At 33.7% G+C, this 14270-nt stretch overlaps 1 protein-coding gene and 1 long non-coding RNA gene across 4 annotated transcripts; both read right to left on the bottom strand.

Moving 5' to 3' along the window:
* Positions 1–252: 252 nt before the first annotated feature.
* Positions 253–2639, bottom strand: LOC137837792 (putative UPF0481 protein At3g02645). Of its 3 annotated transcripts, none has more exons than XM_090301927.1 (3): positions 2515–2639; positions 1602–2423; positions 253–1236 (listed from the first exon to the last, which is right to left on the bottom strand). In XM_090301927.1, the coding sequence occupies exons 2-3, from the start codon at positions 2383–2385 to the stop codon at positions 437–439; spliced, it is 1584 nt and encodes a 527-aa protein (XP_090158053.1). In that variant the 5' UTR covers positions 2386–2423; positions 2515–2639; the 3' UTR covers positions 253–436. The 3 variants fall into 3 exon arrangements, with proteins under 3 accessions (XP_090158053.1, XP_068503022.2, XP_068503023.2); XM_068646921.2 differs by having other exon boundaries at positions 1602–2406; XM_068646922.2 differs by lacking the exon at positions 2515–2639 and having other exon boundaries at positions 1602–2469.
* An 8088-nt stretch (positions 2640–10727) lies between these two features.
* Positions 10728–12378, bottom strand: LOC137837791 (uncharacterized). Its single transcript, XR_011085518.2, has 2 exons — positions 12156–12378; positions 10728–12030 (listed from the first exon to the last, which is right to left on the bottom strand). It is a non-coding gene; the product is annotated as an uncharacterized LOC137837791 (long non-coding RNA).
* Between the last annotated feature and the right edge of the window lie 1892 nt (positions 12379–14270).

The raw sequence follows: 14270 nt of genomic DNA, 5'->3' as shown, positions 1-14270 counted from the left end.
GTTTTACTTTTATAGTATATGTTTAGAAAGAATGATTGTCGCCCAAATTTAGCTAATTCTTTAGTTAACATAGCATTTTGTTTAACTTCAACACATTTTTTTATGAATCAAATTTATTGAAAGAATACACAAACCAAATTAAAACTAATTATGAGTTTGTTCAGTCTACTTATAACCCTAGTTCAGGGTTTCAGTTGCATAATAGCATTTTCTGTGATGGATTGCAATGGCGAAAAACTCAGACATCAGGAGTATAAGAAATAGAAAAAGTATAAATCATATAATACATGGTTTCACTTGGATAACATATCAAACATACATTAATTGTAACATCCTATGAAGGTATATTTTAATTTTACAGAAACATTATACACTCCAAATCATTACCATTCATTATACGCCATACTCGCAAAATTAAAAAATATATAGAGAAACCTTATTCTGGTTTAAAATACCTATGACAGTCATAAACCGAGCAAAACGTTTCAATAGCCGTCATGGCCAAGAGAACAAAGGTGGCAAGAAGTGTGAAGAACTTCCACGATTTGTACACATATTCTGTTAAGACCCTGAAGAAGTTGATCTTCCTCCTACATTGGTAGTACTTGTTCACTTTCTTAATGGTTTCATCTAACTTCTGGGTCTTGGTGGGTCCAATGGATTTGCTCATTCCATTGAATAGTTCCTCAGTTTCTTGCACACTGAGAGAGCTACTTGACTCTATAATCCCTGCCTTCATTAGCAGCTTCACATCCTCCACAGTGTCTACGATTCCCCTCATCAGTTCTGTGTACCTTGTGAAGATGAGAAAATCTGGTTTGGTCAAGGCCTCATAAGCCACAAGGTTTCTCATTATCACTTCAGAGTTCACGTCCAATTTGAGCACAGGGAGGTAAAGTATGCCCATCTTTTCGTCAAATTCAATGGCCATGTTACCACCTTCCAAGGGTTGGAAAAAGACCCCCACTGAATGAAGCTCACGCACACAAGGGATTTTGACAACCAAAGGAGCTTCTTCTTCTTCTCCAGAAAGTTTTGGATGTGATGAAAGAGTTTTAAGTTGAGAGGACACTTTTAGCACTGGATCTAGGTGTCGCTTAATGGGTTTCACAAGAGGAATATTCACGTCCTTCAGCTTTTTCATAGAGTTTAGTGTCCATGTCAATGCACATTTAACTTTCTTAAAGGAAATTGTTATGGCTTCAGAAGTTGAGCTTTTCTGGGATACAGAAGTACCTGTGGTAGAGTTTACCACTCAAATTATTAGCTAGGTTGTGCAATATGAACCATTTAAAAACCATATACATACCAACTGCAATACTTAAAAAAAATATCCAATAACCTTATCCGAACCATCCAACACAACAAAAACACCTAAAGATAACATTATCACCAAACATTCAAATATAACCAAAAACTAACAGATCAACGGATAAGACAGCTAGGTTGTCCAACATCACTATATCTCTATCATTCTCGTTAATTTTTACAATAAAAAGAATAAACAATGGCACTAATGTTATGCGAATATTAATAGAGACCAGAACAATTTTGAATCATCTGATAAAATTTCTGTATTATCAAAGAGTTTATACACATACCTTGGCTTTGAACAGGTATCGGTGTTTCAGGCTTTTCAGCGTTAGAGACCACCAAATGGTACATGAGATCCAAGACATGGTGATGCTTAGATACAGCTTCAGAACATGTGGGGACGTGAGTTAGGTTAAGTGGAGAGTGTTGACGGCAGAATGACAAGAGCATCGAACCCAAGTAGTCGTGAACTAAATGAGGAGGTTCGGAGCTTTGAAGGACCAAGATCTTCAACAAGGAGTAGGTTGGAATTTGGTTCTCCACCATGAGGATGTCCCTTATGATGGCATCCTTAGTTAGTTTCACACCACGTAAGCGAACTCGATCTTCTAGCCCCGCCATGAAAGAGCCAGAAAATTTCTCATTGAGATAGTTGTGGTAGAAGTTCAACAAGAACAAAGCATCAATGGCAACGGTGTATAACAAGGTTTCATCTTTGAGGTCCAAGTATTTGTGGTAACTAGCACGGATGAAGGTTGCTGTGTTGTGGAATTCTTGGACCACTTGTTTGAGATCATGTTTCTGGAAGTGGTCTAGAACCGCTTTGGCAGATAAAACTTTGAACCTTTCCATGGGATAGAGCTCAGGGCGAAAGTGAGTATATGGACCAATGGCTATAAATTGAGGAGCAAAGGCTTCTGGCTTGGCAGAGCTCAAAGATTTGGGAACTTGGTATATGCAAACTAGTATTATTTTCAAGATTGAGTGGTTGGCTTCACTAGACATTTGGTTGATTTGGATCACCCAATTCTCTTCATCCGATTCTGAATTCAAGATTGATAGAGAGGCCATCTTGGATTTTGCTTAATTTGCCTGATTGTATGCAATACCTGTTAATGTGTATCACATATATATATATATAGTAGAAAGATGAGAAAGAAAGAGAAGTTTATGAAAGAATGATTAGAATGAAGTTGTTACCACTTGCATGAAAAACGTGATGTTACGAAAGCCTCCAATTTGTTGATTTTCATTGTGACTCGTTTACTCCTTCTCAGTCCCCCACAATATGGATAACATGGATGGAAGGTTACTGTTACTTGTTTATATTTCCAATCATATTTGTGTTGCTCCACTCATTCGTAAAGTTATGTAAACAACCATATCCGCAAAGTTAGAATGAAGACAAGACATAACAATCACTTATTTGTCTTCACAGCTATGTTAATTTCCATTGAATGACAACATAGTATCTGTACGGTAGTTCCATAATTCTGCTTCCGAAGTTATATATCAATAATATATGGTTTTAGTTATCATGACCATTATTATAAAATAAAATATAATATAGATATATTACATTACACTATTCTTTAATTTTTTTTATAGTCTCTCACTCATGTTTTTTACAAGTTAACTTACTAGTTTCTTTTCAAGATTTTGTCCTCATGGATTATGGATAAATGGGTTTGGAGGTGGAATGAAATTTCTGTTTATTCTGTTAGTTCGGCTTATAGTAGGTTAAGTTTGGCTGAGGATGATACTTATGTTTCTATTTATGAGGTATTTGGAGTCTTAAGGCGTTGTCTTCTTCAATGACTAGCGCGTGGAGAGTTTTGGCTGATAGGCTACCGACAAGGGTGAATTTGGAGAAAAAAGGGATCGCTTTGGAAAGTAGTTTGTGTGTCTTGTGCGGGAATGAGAAGGAATCGGGGAGTCATGTTTTTTTCAAGTGTAAGGTTGCTTTGAAGGTATGGTGTATGTAGTAAGTGGATTGGGGGACACGTTTTCTGTAAATTATGTTCCAGGAAACATTTTACAAAATATGTGTGGGTTATGACTCACCTTTCCGTTTTCTTGACATAAATGGGAGGTTACTTACCGTTGACAATTAATTGAAATTATTGGGAGGTTATTTAACGTTCACAGTTAATTGTTATTAAAGGAAGGTTAATTACCATTAATTGTCTTTATTATTGTTGTCTCCTAGAACCACTATATATAGTGGCTTCCTTCAAGCAATGTAACACACAACAAACAACAACACACACTTGCTTCCTCTCTCTTTTCATATACTCTCTATTTCTGCTCTTGGGGTGTAAGTGTTTAACCCATATAGAGAGAATTTGTTTTGGGGCTATTTATCTATTAGCCTGAGAGGAATTCATTGTACTTCCAGTACCATTATAGTAGAAGTTTTCGCACTCTCGCCGGTGGTTTTTTACCTCTATTTAAAGGGGTTTTCCACCTAAAAATTTATAGTATCATTCTCATTTTCTTTGTTACTTTAATTTCTCATAATCTTTTGTTGAAATTATTACGCTTCCGCACACGATATCCCTACAAATTGGTATCATAGCTTTTTCGATAATTCAACCAGGATCTGTTGTTCAACAATGTTGAAATTTGCTATTGAGAAATTTGATGGTAAAATCAGTTTTGCTATCTAGCAAGTCCAGATGCTAGCTGTTCTCACCCAGAATGGTTTAAAGAAAGTTGTGGCAGGTAAAATGAGGAGGCCAACCACTATGACGGAGGAGGTGTGGGATGAGTTGGATGAAAAGGCATTGTCTGCAATCCAGTTATGCTTGTCCCGTGAGGTGTTATGTGAGGTCATCAACGAGAAAACTACAGCAGGCATATGGAGTAAATTGGAGTCTCTATACATGACCAAAAGTCTTGCAAACAAACTCCGGTTAAAGGAGCGACTCTTTACACTCCAAATGTCCGAAGGTACTCCCATCCAATCTCACCTTGATGAATTTAATTCCATCATAATTGATTTGGAAAATTTGGAAGTTAAAATTGATGATGAGGATAAAGTTGTTCTACTTATTGTTTCTCTACCACCCTCGCATCGACAATTCAAAGAAATTATGTTATACGGTAATTATCTTACCTTGAGTTTTGATGATGTCAAGACTAATTTACTAGCCAAAGAAAAATTTGATACTCAAATTCATTCTGAAAGTTCTGGTGAAGGATTAGTATTTAGAGGGAGAAACCAAGAGAAAGGTATGAACAATAAGTATAAATCTAGGTCAAAAATCTAGAGGCAAGAACTCCAAATATTGTCGTTATTGCAAGAAAAAGGGACACGAGATCTCTGAATGTTATAAATTGAAAAATAAGAAAGATAGAGAAGATAAGGGAAATGGTAAACAACCAGAAAAATATGTCGAAGCCAGTATTGTTGAAACTGAATCTGATGGGGATTGTTTTGTAGCTTCCAACACTAAACAAAGATCTAAAAATGAATATATTCTTGATTTTGGTTATTCTTTTCACATGTCTCACAATAGAGACTGGTTTACCACATATGAACCAGATTATAATGGTCTTGTTTTGATGGGAAACGATGCTCAATGCAAAGTTGTTGGTGAAGGAACAATCAAAATCAAGACACATGATGGAATTGTTAGAACTTTAACAGGTGTCAGATATGTCCTTGAGTTGAAACGGAATCTCATTTCCTTAGGCACCCTTGAATCTCATGGGTGTAAATACTCAGCCGAAGGTGGAGTTTTAAAAGTGTCTAAAGGAGCTCTTGTGTTACTAAAGGCAATTTGGAGTGATAATTTGTATGTGCTGCAGGGTTCAACAATTACATGTTCTGCAACTGTTGCCTCACCCAACAAAGATAATACCAAGTTGTGGCATATGAGATTAAGCCACATGAGTGAGAAGAGAATTCTAATCCTCAAGAAGAAGGGTCACCTTGGTAACCACTTTACTGGAAAAGTTGATTTCTGTGAACATTGCATTTTTGGTAAGCAGAAAAAGGTTAGTTCATTCGGATCTTTGGGGTCCGTCAAAAGTTCCCTCCAGAGGTAAATGTCATTATATGATGACAATTATTGATGATTTCTCACGAAAACTTTGGGTGTATTTTCTCAAACATAAGAATGAAGCATTTTCCACTTTTAAAGAGTGGAAATTATTGATTGAGAATCAGACTGGCAAGAAGATAAAGAGGCTAAGGACAGACAATGGCCTTGAGTTCTGTTCAAATGAATTCAATGATTTCTGCAAGAAGGAAGGCATTTCAGACACTTCACCATCCCAAGTATTCCACAACAGAACGGGGTTGCAGAAAGGATGAATAGAACTATCCTGGAGAGAGTTCGTTGCATGCTCTCCCATTCTGGTTTGAGTAAATCTTTTTGGGCTGAAGCGGCTTCAACGGCATGTTATCTGATAAATCGCTCTCCTAACAGATCAATTGATTGCAACATTCCAGAAGAAGTTTGGTCAGGTAACCCTGTTGATTATTCTAATCTTAAAATATTTGGTTGCCCTGCTTATTCTCATGTAAACGAGGGAAAATTAGATCCTCGTGCTAAGAAGTGCATTTTTTTTGGGTTATGGCTTAGGGGTTAAAGGCTATCGTTTATATGACCTAGAATCTCACAAAGTAATTCACAGTCGGAATGTGACCTTTAATGAAAATGTTATGCTCTCTTCTATAAAAGATATTGTCATTTCCTCAATTGATACAGGTGATCAGGAAGATGCTCGAGAGAAGGTAGAGTTTGAGATTAAAACACCTGCTAATGAGGAAAACGTTCCCAATTCCTCCAGTACTCAAGATGATCAAGTCATTGTTATTGATGGTACAAATGAACATTTGAGTCCACATGAGCAATGTCCACCTAAACGACGAGGGTTACCACAACCGTGGTCTATGGCTCAAGAACTTCCACAACAGAGACCAAGAAAACCAACTCAAAGATTAATTGCAGAATCTGCCAACATTACTTATGCTTTAACTATTGCACAAGAGATGGGTGAAGAAGGTGAACCCAAGAATTACTCTGAATCTATCTCTAGTGATGACTCAACAAAGTGGATTGCTGCTATGCAAGAAGAAGTTGAGAGTCTTCTCAAAAACGAAACATGGGAATTGGTGAAGTTACTAGAAGGAAAACGAGTCATTAGTTGCAAGTGGATCTTTAAGAGAAAAGAAGGGATCCCTGGTGTTGAGAGTACAAGGAATAAAGCAAGATTTGTTGTAAGAGGTTTTGATCAAGAGAAAGGTATTGACTTTAATGAAGTATTTTCTCCTGTTGTTTGTCATACTTCAATATGTATATTACTTGCTTTAGTTGCCTTGTATGATTTAGAGCTGGAACAGTTAGATGTGAAAATTGCTTTTCTTCATGGTAATCTTGAGAAAGAGATTTACATCCAGCAGCCTGAGGGGTTTGTTGTTCCTGGAAAGGAGAACCATGTATGTCGTTTGAAGAAATCTCTCTACGGCTTGAAGCAATCACCAAGACAATGGTATAAGAGGTTTGATTCTTTCATGGTTGGACATGGCTACTCCAGAAGTAGCTATGATAATTGTGTCTATTTTCAAAAGACATCCGATGGGTCATTTATATACTTGTTGTTATATATTGATGACATGTTGATTGCCGCAAGAGATAAATTTTTAGTTAACAAGTTAAAGGCCCAACTTAGTAGTGAATTTGATATGAAGGACTTAGGTCCTGCCAAGAAAATTTTAGGAATGGAGATCAACAGAGATCGTCAAGCTAAAAAACTTTTTCTATCACAAAAGAAGTATGTTCTTAAGATGCTTGACAAATTTGGAATGCGAGATTGCAAAGCTGTTAATACTCCAATTGCCGCCCACTTCAAGTTGTCATCAGATCAGTGTCCAAAATTAGACGAGGACAAAAGGCGCATGTCACATGTCCCGTATTCAAATGCAATTGGAAGTCTCATGTATGCTATGGTATGTACTAGGCCTGATTTAGCTTATGTTGTTAGCATTGTTAGCAGGTTCATGCATAATCCAGGCAAGGCACACTAGGAAGCCGTTAAATGGATACTTCGTTATCTGAAAGGTTCTCCAGATCTTGATTTGGTATTTGATCAACATAGAGTCGATCCCGGATGAGCAGTTGGCTATGTTGATGCTGACTATGGTGGTGATTTAGATCGGAGAAGTTCACTTTCAGCCTACATTTTTACCCTGTGTGGGTCTGCTACCAGCTGGTATTCTTCACTTCAAGCCATTGCGGCTTTGTCCACCACTGAAGCAGAATATATCGCTGCTACAGAAGGTATGAAAGAGGCTATATGGCTTCGAGGCTTAGTAAGTGAACTTGGTCTTCAACAAGATGTTCTTGTTATATTTTGTGATAGTCGGAGTGTTGTCCACTTAATCAGGAACAGTAAGTATCACTCAAGGACCAAACACATTGAAATTAAGCACCATTTTATCCGAGACATTGTTGATACCGGAGATATAATTGTTGAAAAAATTCATACCGCCGAAAATCTTGCAGACATGTTGACCAAGCCACTTCCACCGGCTAAGTTCGATCATTGCCTGAACTTAGCTGGTACTATCCATACTTAATCAAGGCTTCATGGCGAGAGAGCGTTCCAGTCAAAGGCAAGTCAAGGTGGAGATTTGTGGGTTACAACTCACCTTTCCGTTTTCTTGGCATAAATGGGAGGTTACTTACTGTTGACAATTAATTGAAATTATTGGGAGGTTACTTACCGTTCACAATTAATTGTTATTAAAGGGAGGTTAATTACCATTAATTGTCTTTATTATAGTTGTCTCCTAGAACCACTAAATATTGTGGCTTCCTTCCAGCAATGTAACACACAACCAACAACAACACACACTTGCTTCCTCTCTCTTTTCATATAAAGAGAATTTGTTTTGGGGCTATTTATCTATTAGCCTGAGAGGAATTCATTGTACTCCCAGTACCATTATAGTAGAAGTTTTGGCTCTCTGCCGGTGGTTTTTTACCTCTATTTAAAGGGGTTTTCCACCTAAAAATTTCTGGTATCATTCTCTTTTTCTTTATTACTTTAATTTCTCATAATCTTTTGTTGAAATTATTACGCTTCCGCACACGATATCCCTATAATATGATTAATAAATTCTGGAAAAATATGTTATAGAGAAAGCTTTCGGTAAGATATTGGGAAGTCATTTAAAAAAATAGGGTAAAACAGTCTTCTTTTAAAATTTATGGGTGCATGAAGAAATTTGATGGGGTGAGGAAGAATAGGTCTAGAAAAACAATAAAAGTTATCCAAATTACAAAACGAGCTAAGCCCAGTGTTGTGAATGACCATCTCAGCATCTAAAACAAAAATAGAAGCAACAGTGAACTGGTTTCTACTTTATGCACCCCACATATTTCTTGAACACCTCTCCTGCATTTCAAATTGAAAATTTGCAGAATGTAATAAGCTAAGCTAGATGAAATTATAATAATAATAAGTTTTTTTAATAATTCTTAGCACATTAAATCGCAAGTTTTTAAAGAAATTAATCTTGAATACAAGCCACAACTTCTTCCTCCCTGTTAACCCTATCAATCACCTCATTCACAAAAGATATCCACTTTAATCAATAATATTTTCCAACACCACTAAATTTTATTAAAAAAATTCTCACAATTATTTTTATCAAACACTGTAGAGAAATATTGATCTAAAAATCCACTACATTTAATGGTTTTTTTTACTATTGATAGCAATAAAGATAAACCTAATTATTCCCAAAAAAAATTAATAAAATTTGTTTTATATTTAAACATAATTGTTTCGTATCTTTATATAAAATCGAAGCAACTATGAAAGTTAAGGCAACAACATCCAAGTAAGCAGGTTTGGTGATACTCCGATTATTTTTTCTATTATTTTTAGGAGATTTTGAACCATTTATTGTAAATTTTAATTATTCATTCTCATATATATGAATTTTAGATAGAAAGATCTCGTTTTTTTTAAAATTGGTGTAATTTAGAGTGTAAATTCTTTATATGGATAAAAACAAATCATTTGCTTGATATGTAAAAGCATTTACCATTTCGGGTAAGTCTTTTAGTTTAACTGTTTTTATAATTTATGTTTTAGGATTTACGGTTTAGTTTATTATACCTTAAGGTTATATTTAGAACACCACTTTCTTATGATGAAAATAATTTTTTTTTTATATTTTGGAAATTTACATTTTAAACTACACCAAATATTTTAGAAAAAAAACTGAAAGATCTCATCTATTTTTCTTTTCAACTTTTTTTAGGATTTGAATTTATAATTATTTTAAATTTTGTCTAGAAAACAAAAGAATGATTAAATCTCACATGGATCAGCAATAGCCCAAAAAGAAAGCCTGGTGTATTTTGGGTCCTCTATCCAGTTATTCAACCCACAATTAAAAAGGAATAAAAAAAAAGGAATAGAGACATTTTCTCAAATATGTACAAAATAAAATTCTTTTTTGTAGGGTGAAGTGAATTTGTATATATTTAATGAATTTCTAAGGAAAATTTTAATGAAAGCTTTATATATATAGATGTGCAGTTCAATCAAATTCTTCAATAAAAATGTCAACCTTAGTAAATGTCTACTTTATATGTTTTTTATATATAAAGTAAATTAAAGATTAAGCGAAAAGTAATATCTAATTGACGAAAAAAAAACTAGTTAATGTTAAACTTTAAAAATGATAACGACATTAAAAAAATTTCCAAAAATTCAACTGTTAAAGAAATCAGATGATCTTTTTATTAAGAAATATATATATATATATATATATATATATGAAGAATTTCTGAAAATAGATTTGAGTTTAATTTTCCTAAAACAAATACTTAAAAGGAGAGAATAAACATTAAATGTGATTGATTTTCAGACTAAAAACTAATTCAAATAATTTGAAGAAAAGGTAAAAACTAAAGATCTTTGTGATACAGTAAAACAATGTGTTCGTTCTAACGCAGTCTTTATTTTAAAATAAGAATTGATTCTTCTGCAGATACACATTTCCAAGAATTAAAAACTAATTATAATATAATAAACTTTTAAACAAAATCTAATATTTTAGTCACTTCCACCTTTTCTTCTCTTTCTCGATTTTGCCAATGTTATTTTACAGTTCATGCAGTTTTTATTCAGGTGGATTTCAGGGTGATGAACCACATTAAATTATCTCCGAGTTAACTGACATTATTAATCCTTAAATTTATAATCAAATTATTTCAATGGTTATTAAATATTATAATTGATTAAATTTTAATTTGCAAAACAAATAAAAATGACATTATTATCCTTGTCTTCGTCTTGTCACACTTTCACCGCGAAGAACACTTTTTGCCGGAAACTGGAGAAAAAAAAAATTGCGCTTACCAAAATTTCACTACAACTTCATCATCTCAAACATGCAAAAATCTGAAATCACTTCAACCAAATTTAACAGTACATATATACATGAAATATGAATATCCATAGAAGATTTTTGACTCTTGTTTGCTATGTCATGGAGGCTCCGACATCATGAGCTCATGTCGTCGAAGAATGTCTCTTTATTTTCATTCGTGAAAGGCTCCGAATACCCTTTTTGTCTTTCTGTTTATTTCCTTGCAAAAGGGTTGAGTTTGATAACATAGCGATGTGAGAAATCTGTGAAGAACATGAACTGAGAAAATGGCAGTGATGAGAGAAAGTGCCTTTGGGGGAGACAAATGGTGGTCGAAGTTAAGAGAGAGAGAAAGAAGAAGAAAGTTGCTGTGAAATGAAAGAGCTTAAACAAAATAGTAAAAACCCTGGATTAGTTCATAAATAAAAAGAAAATAACGATGAAAATGCACGCTGCTACTTCATAAATGCTGTCCATAACTCAAAGATGATGGAACATCTTGCAGATAGTTTGAAATTTTTTTATTTTTTATGTGTAAAATATGCAAATGAAAAGAAAATGAAATTCTGCTTACGTACCAATGACACATAACTGCTGCACATGATACATTTCAGGAATCATTTTGGGAGACTCAAAATGTACAAAAGAAGCAGAGATATAATTGTTTGGTCCACTTTGGATGGCCCCACGTACAAAAGGTTCAGCATGTGCATGCAATTAAGCATTTTACTTGCACATGGACATGGACAGTGCACAGATAAACGTGCCTTTCCAACATACACTTCACTTTCATACCGTGCTATGCATTGCCACTGTTCATAGCTAATCAAATTTTCAATAAATGTAAAACACTGTGATGTAATAATAAAGAGAATGAAATGGTAAAGAAAATGAAGCAGAAACACAAACGAATAAACAAGTGTTTGTTTTCATAACTTTGTTCACTCTCAGTCACATCACCTTCATGAATATGTGGTTGTTTTTGGTGCCATGTTTAATTGGTCAAAGAAAATGACAATAATGTATGGTATGAATGGACTACCTGTTCAACATTTTCAATTCTCTGTGCTGTGTGCTGACATATTGTCTTGATCTCCACGCCAATTAAGCTCAACACGTACATGCACAACCTCTCTGTCAAACAATATACTACACAAAACTATTCTTTCACTGCACAAAACCAGTTTATTATTATATAAACAAAGAAATATTAAAACTAAGTATAAAAACATCTCATAAACACCTTTCACTTCTCTCTTTTCCTCCAATCATGTTTGCATCTGTCAAACACCTTTCACAAAGCTTTACACATATATCTTTCTCAACACAATGAACAAAACACATAAAAGCCTGTGAGTTCAACTTGATCAAGAAAACAAACATGAACAAAAGAAAGGGACAATTAACATTAACTTTGATGAGCACAAGGTTGGTTACTTACCACAATATACTTTAGCAGTGTGTATGAAAGTGAAGGGGTTTTGGTCCTAGGTGGCACTTACATGAGAAGAAAAGAGCCAAACGTAGCCAAGAACCACTTGCCGGCAAAGCCACCGCTAAGAGCATGCAGCATAACGCCGGCAAGTCATCCTTGGCTGCATCACTCTCTCTGCCTCTTCATGTAAGTTGCTCTTAGGAAGAGACTTCACACAGAAGTGGTGCATGATTTGCTGCATCATCTATGTCTATATTTATAATAAGGTGGTGGTGCTAGCTATGGTAATTTCATAGCATTTATAATATATATAAAATAAAGTTTTATATATATATATATAATATATGTATATATATATTGTGTGGCGCATTCACCAAAATGCCAAAAGTGGGAAGTGGCTTTAGATAGCAACCGAAAGCCACACTGTGAAAGTCACACCGCCGGACTGCCACATTGCCAAACTCATCCCAAAGATCTTACTTGATAGGGTATGCCACAGAGGGGACCAATCCATGAAGGTTTAGGCCCACTTTCTTTTTTCTCTTTTTATGTGTCTAGGGTTGCTCATGGAGGACAATATTGGAAAGTTTTTTTTTGTGTTTTTAGTTTTTATTAAATAAATATGTTTTATAATTCTTTCTATTTCTCTAAAATTGTAAAATATTTTGGTTCTGATAAAATAAATCACTTTTTACTTTCTGCTCCATAAAATCTACAAATACTTTTTTTTCCTACAATTGAATTTTGGGTGGATGAGTTGGTGGTTTCAGAAAAATTAAAAGTGCCCATTGCACCAGAAACAGAAACATTAATTGTATTAAATATATCAATAGTCAATGGCCATAATAAATACTACAAATAAATTTTCGATTCTTTAAACATAAAAATATATGAGAAATAAAATTGGAATGTGTTGATCAAGTGGGGGGCTGAAAAATATTTGATTTTTTTACTTTTTGTAACATTTTTCTGTGAGTAAAAGAGAAGAAGAAAATAAAAAAAATATTATTTTCTAATATAAAAGAGATAACTAACAATGTCTTAACACTAGAAGAATGTTATAATTAAGATTTGATTAACTCAAATTAGCATCTCCATATGTAAAGAGAATGGCCTGAATTTAATTCTTCATTATTTTTATTTTTATTTTTTTGTGAAAATATGAGCAAAGGATATGAATGACTACACAAAATGGTTGGGAATCTAAATTGAGAGGTCAGAGGAAAAACAGTGATGCTTGTTTTGAAATGCGGAAACTTCAATTATTTTCACACAATGTTGATGCCACGTATAATATCATCATTTTTCAAAAATAATTGTAATTAATTTTAAAAAAACATATAGTAATAAGTGAGAACAATAAAAGAAATTGATGTTTTGGAGTAATATTGTAGGACAAAAAATTGTTTTAACTTTAATTAAAGGGTACTTTTTTCTGGGACCAATTGCCGCTATAAACTCTATCTCAGTTTTCTCCATCTGTAAGTTGGACACCATTTGCAAGATAGTATTCAATTCTCTTCTCGAATTTATAACCGAAACGATAATTCAATTTCTGAATAAAATTTATTCAATTTCTGCACTTTGATATATCATAAATTCTAGATAATGTGTTTCAGAAGCACCGATGAATAGCAAATTAAAATTAACTTATATATAAGTTTGTTAATTGTGTTAACTTTTGATTAATTAATATATAAATTAAGTTTATGTTATAAAAACAAGTTTGTTTATTTTGATGTTTATGTCTTTGGTTGCATCTGCAGATGGTATTTGGTTCAAGTGATACATTTGCTAATGAAAAAGTTGGTGTGAATCTCACAAATTCATGTGTTCATTTTGTATGTGTGAAGATTATATGAGAGACTATTTATGTCTCAAGAAACTTGTAAAAGAATTGATGAACCAAACTCATATAAAACATATAGGACAAAGACATCTTGTAAATGAAAAAAAAAATAACACTAAACATATTTCTCATCATTCAAATTAATCGTATAAACTTACAATTTTTTATCCATTCAATACTTATTTTTACTCTCTTTTATCAAATTCAAGAAACCTCATTTTTTTTTCTTTTTTAAGTTTTTGTGTTCACACTTTTCATCTAATAATTATTAT

Source organism: Phaseolus vulgaris, chromosome 4 (assembly GCF_051622355.1).
Source record: "Phaseolus vulgaris cultivar YP4 chromosome 4, ASM5162235v1, whole genome shotgun sequence".
Lineage (NCBI taxonomy): Eukaryota > Viridiplantae > Streptophyta > Magnoliopsida > Fabales > Fabaceae > Phaseolus > Phaseolus vulgaris.
Note: the sequence above shows the minus strand (reverse complement) of the source record. Positions and strands in the feature narration are given on the sequence as shown.